This window comes from Monopterus albus, unplaced genomic scaffold (genome assembly GCF_001952655.1).
Source record: "Monopterus albus unplaced genomic scaffold, M_albus_1.0 scaffold149.1, whole genome shotgun sequence".
Lineage (NCBI taxonomy): Eukaryota > Metazoa > Chordata > Actinopteri > Synbranchiformes > Synbranchidae > Monopterus > Monopterus albus.
The window spans coordinates 452,626-458,120 of NW_018128029.1; the positions used below are offsets into that span (position 1 = coordinate 452,626).

At 39.1% G+C, this 5,495-nt stretch overlaps 1 protein-coding gene across 1 annotated transcript in view; it reads left to right on the plus strand.

Moving 5' to 3' along the window:
• Positions 1-3,466: 3,466 nt before the first annotated feature.
• Positions 3,467-5,495, plus strand: part of LOC109968415 (zinc finger BED domain-containing protein 1-like) — a 3,327-nt gene continuing 1,298 nt past the window's right edge. Inside the window, exons 1-2 of the mRNA XM_020614679.1 lie at positions 3,467-4,667; positions 4,889-5,493. Of these exons, the coding sequence (XP_020470335.1) occupies positions 3,974-4,667; positions 4,889-5,493 (1,299 nt within the window). The 5' untranslated portion in view covers positions 3,467-3,973. The remainder of the gene's footprint in view (positions 4,668-4,888; positions 5,494-5,495) is intronic.

Genomic DNA, 5,495 nt, shown 5'->3' on the forward strand with positions numbered 1-5,495 from the left:
CAGAGAAAAAAAATCTAAATCTGATACATTCCACACACCTCCAAAAATGGACACCCTCAACTTGGTAGCACACCCTTTGGACAAAGTAATTGAAATCAATCGCTTCCTGTTACCATCAGTGAGTTTCTTATACCTCTCTACTTGAATTTTGGATGTACAGATGCATGGACAGACAGACAACTCTAAAACATAATGACTTTGGCCATGGCTGTCGCCCAGCGCCAAGCCCTAACAAACAAAGCCACTGGACAGTCACTTTTCCTGTCTTTAATTTTTATTTGTGCAAAGCAGAAAAGTAAATGTACAGCCAAGGTCATTTCTATGCAGTTCCCCTGAACAACTACAAATTATGTTTTTATGAGTACATATGTATTTCATGGTGTAATTGTGGCTGCTGTCACAGGATACTTTTTTAAAACAACCAAACAAACAAAAAAGTATTATGTTACCACAATGCACATTATCAAGAATGATAAGATACAAGTTTGCCATTCTTTATATTTGGACCATTTTTAGTCTCTATATTTTTGCTATCGAATATTACATACATTAACTGTCAAGTATAAACAAACATCAGGGTGTTTGCTCTCTACTGAGACATATTACTATTTTACTAAAAGAATTAATTGGATCAAAATTTCTGTTGTTTTTGGCTAAAGTGTACACAATACTGAAAGTGAAGAAACAAACAGGGAATGTACTGCAGCTACAGATCATGGTTTCAGTGTATTCTATAGCAAATATTTTTTCAAAAATCATGAAAAACATAATAAAATTGAGGCGAAAATACTGTAGCATATCCTGAATGTTAGGGCAGATTACACAATTTTTAAAATGAGAAACAACCTCTAAATAAGAAGATCTGAAATTAAAGTTAGGTAAAGAGCCACTGAATCATTCAGAAAATATACGTCTTAAAGTAAAGACTACTGTTTCATGAGATATATACCAGTAATATTTTCTAAATGTTAGCAACTGTATGTATAGTAATTGTTTCACAATAAAGGCAAACATATACATTACCATATTATAAAAAGGAAATAAAGAGCAACAATGAAATATATAATAAAAACATTTACATGTAAAATAAACATTTTTTTTTTTACTTTTTTTTTTGCCACTGTGACATTCTCAGAGGAAAGTCTGAAGCAATGCCTACAGTACACATATTCACATACAAGTTTGGTGGCTTCCATGCTAAATCCCAGTGGCTCACAGATAAACAGGGAACCCCTAATGGGATACCCCAATGTATAAAACTGCCACCACAGGAGTGAGCATGTATATGCACACAAGCATTTGCTGTGGTTGCACAGCTTTCATTTGTAGCAGCAGTCACATCGCACAGTGTAGTGCATTTCAGATGCATGTTCACAGCATGGGGAACAAGGGTCAAATAAAGTGTTTCCAACCTGTTTTGTGATATACTACATACAACGGGTGCTTGGCAATATCCTTGGTTATGGAGACAATGACCTGTTGAAATGTCTTTCGCAAAATCCTTACCCCTAACAGCGATTGTTCAGTCATGGTCTACTGTAACTATGGACAGCAACTGTTAAGTTTTGGATTTCTCCACATGTTGGGGTTGTCGTAAAAGCAGCCCAGTGAAGAATGGTTTCTTTTTTTTAGCCTTCAAAACCACAAACAAGAGCATACATTTTGACATTGCACTAAAAATTGTGTGGCAAATTTCCATTTTTCATATATTGGGAGGGACAGCAATTATGTACTGCTTCAGCCTCAGATTTTTAATATGATATCATCTATGTAGCCATCAAGTGTATATTTAAAATTCTTTCTCATATTAAAGGGAGTCAGCTGGAGACAGCATTTTCAACAAACTCTAATGCTAACATTAGCTTATTTAGCAACCGCTTTAATCATTAATTAAATTTAATTCATTAACTAAATCTGCCGGGAATTAGGAAGAAATAGTTCAATACTTTACTTAGAACTTAAATTTGAATGTCTGCTCTGCTTTTATTGTGAACTGCTTGCTGTTTGAGAATGGAAAGCCTGACAGGCATGGTTAGCAGAAGCTAAGCTTTACACTTTGTTTAATACATCATGCAGTATATAATGAACACTCGCTAGTTTAATCAACACGGAGCTGGAAAGTGACATTTCAGTCTGACTACTCATTGTTTTTGTGTCATCACTGACAGCTGTTGAGATGCACAATGGTAATTTTCACAGCTGTAAAATATGAAGTATTGCATAGTATGATTGCTAGCAGTGAAAATGCCAATGCTACTTTTTTCATTTGATTATGACATTTCTAAGGGCAATTCATAGCAAAAATGTACACACAGAATTCACATAGTCAAATAACATGGCAGGCTGTGTATGCATTATGCAAAAAACAGTGATTCTGGTCACAGCTTTAGTCTGTTTGTCCTTCTTTGGGCACTACACATTTCCAGTATTGTGAATATGTACACAGGTCAGTCTGACAGTCACTGCTGCAGTAGTGGCAAGCTGAGAAGCTAGTTTACAGTCACATATTATATTACAGTGAAAAGAGGAATGCTCACATGAAAAAGCTTTTTTGGCAAATGGAAGAAATATCAAGCAACGACAATAAACTAAAATTCAACCCATTGTGTGTATTTAATGGGAAAGTGAAGGTTATCTTAGCAGGAAATGATGAGTCTGCCATAACTGGTGTTTGATGGAGTGAGGTAGAACTGAGCTGGTCTTGGGATGTTTGGATGAGAGGCAGCAGGAAGAAATAGTTATCCCTCTCACCATATCTCATTTGAAAGGAGTTTGAATAATTGTCTATATAAGTAGCTATTTTACCATGCTAGAGCAGCCAAAGGCCATAATATGAGCCAGTCCTAGTTGGCATCGGTGGTGGTGGGGGCAGCCAGGGTTGACAAGTTCATTGCCACCTCCGACTGGTCTTGGTCACTGATTCAGTAAACCCCACACTGTACTAAATGCCCCATTAATAGGTACTACACAGCTGTCCAACTACAACTTTTTTTTTATTAAGCATGTAAATTTTGCTGTCATATGATTTTATTGTCTGTTGCATTAATCTGAATTATGGGTACAATGATGCTGCAACTTGGCAGTAGGCACTTGAGCCAAAAGACCAGTGACATCACCAAAGCATCCCTTACCATAATAAAAAACCATCTGTCATGTGTACTGTGTGGCATGGTCTTCAATGCAACATAAAAGTAAAAAGAAGCCATGGTTAGTTAGCTCCCTATTCAAGAGCTTATCAGCAAGTTCCCAGGCTCCAAAAGAATGGCTGGAATTTCTCTTTGACAATCAGATAATACTGGCATTACAACCCCAAAGTTGGGACAGTGTGCAAAATCAAAATCAAAACTGAAAATAGTGATCTGTACTGGGGACAGGTCAGGACTGCAGGCAGGCCAGTCCAGCAGCCTTTTCCTCCACAGCCAATAGAGAATGTGTGAAACGCATTTTGAAATGCAAATTGTGTCAATGAAGACCCAGGACTGTTGTGCAACTTAAAAATTGTTCACAGGAAGAATGGGACAAAATGACACCTGACACTATGGCTGCACGATATATCGAAAAATATCGTTATCGCGATAATAGCGTGTGCGATATGCGTATCGCAAAGACGTGCGATAAATTAATAATTTTATATGGTATTTTATGCGTTTGCTGCACATGTTTGGTGTTTATCTGAGTTTGACCAATCAGACGCGACCTTAATAACGCACCCAGCCATCCACCCCCCCTAGATACTGTTCTCCTATTGGCTAGAGCGGACTCATATGCGCACAGTGACTCACAGCAGCGGGAGAACAGGAAATGAGCGAGGACGAAAACAACGAACAACTTGTGCCCAAAAAGAACACCACTTCTGAAATATGGGACTATTTCGGCTTAAGGAGAGAAGACATAGCACAGACACAGGTACTGTGTAAGTCATGTCGGAAAATAGTGGCAACGTCGAGAGGAAACAACAAATCTACACAGTTACATGGAGCGGAACCACAAAAACCTATATGATGTCTTCAAGTCTAAAACTCCCAAAACTACTAACGTGAGGGCAAGTTACAAAAAAAACGATCCACAGACCACCATTAATGAACGTTTTGCCAGTGTCACCCCTTACGGAAAAACGTCGAAGCGCCACAAAGCTATTACCGCAGCTGTTGCACGTTATGTAGCCAAATGCATGATCCCAGTAAGTACCGTGGGCAAAGAGGGCTTTTTGGATCTAATGAAGGAAGTGGACCGGAGATACCAAGTGCCATCGCGCAATTACTTCTCCCAAGTCGCCATTCCACAAATCTCCCAAGTCGCCATTCCACAAATGTACGAGGTATGTGTAGTGACTGTAAAGGCTGAGCTGCAGCAAGTGGACTTTTATACTAGCACCACAGACCTGTGGTCCAGTCGCACCACCGAACCCTACATGAGCTTTACTGTTCACTTTATCAGCAAAGACTTTGAACTAACAACACGCTACCTGGAAGCTGCATATTTCCCTGAATCCCACACCAGTGAAAACATAGCCACTGCTCTGCAGGATGTTTTAGCAAACTGGGGCTTGAAAGAAGAGAAACAAGTGTCTATTACAACAGACAACGGCGCTAATGTAGTAAAAGCTACCGAACTCAACAAGTGGGTCAGACTACAGTGCTTTGGCCACCGCTTGCATCTGGCCATTGGTGAGTGTTTATGGTTTATATTTTGTTGAAAAATGCACATATTTAACATGAGATTTGTAAATTTAACATAATGTGTGATTTGAAATAATTTGATGACTATGAAGCTCTTAATTGTTTTGTTTCATTAGAGTGACAGTTGAAATAGTGATTTAATTTAATAATGCAGTGTTATTTCAGCCTAAATTATACAATTGTTTTTCTTTTGTTTTCTTCCTCTACAGAGAATGCTGTTAAAGGTGATGAGCGCATTACTCGAGCTGTAGGTCTTTGCAAGAAGTTAGTGGGACATTTCTCCCACAGCTGGAAGGAGAAGATGGCACTGAAAAAGGCACAGCAAGATCACCACCTCCCAGAGCACGCACTCATCACAGAATGTCCTACTAGATGGGGATCCAGGCAACACATGATTCAGAGAGTTCTTGAGCAGCAGAAGGCCATATGTGAAGTTTTATCAGCAGACAGAAAGTCAAGACATTTAGTTCCCACTTGGCAAGACCTAGATGTTCTGGAGTCCATTAACCAGGCACTGCAGCCTCTACAAGAGTTCACAGATGCCCTTTCTGCTGAAAGAGATGTGAGTGTTTCATGTGTCAAACCGGTCCTACACGTGATGAACACCTCTCTTCTTGCTGCAAAGGACGAAGACAGTGACTTAACAAAGTGCATAAAGAAAAAGATCCTGGACTACATGAACACAAAGTATGACAACCCAGCTACTCAAGAACTTCTGGACATGGCATCCTTTGTGGATCCCAGATTCAAAGCTGGCTACATCAGCAGTGACAAGGTCCTCAACATCAAAGCAAGAGTGATGTCTGAAATTGAAGC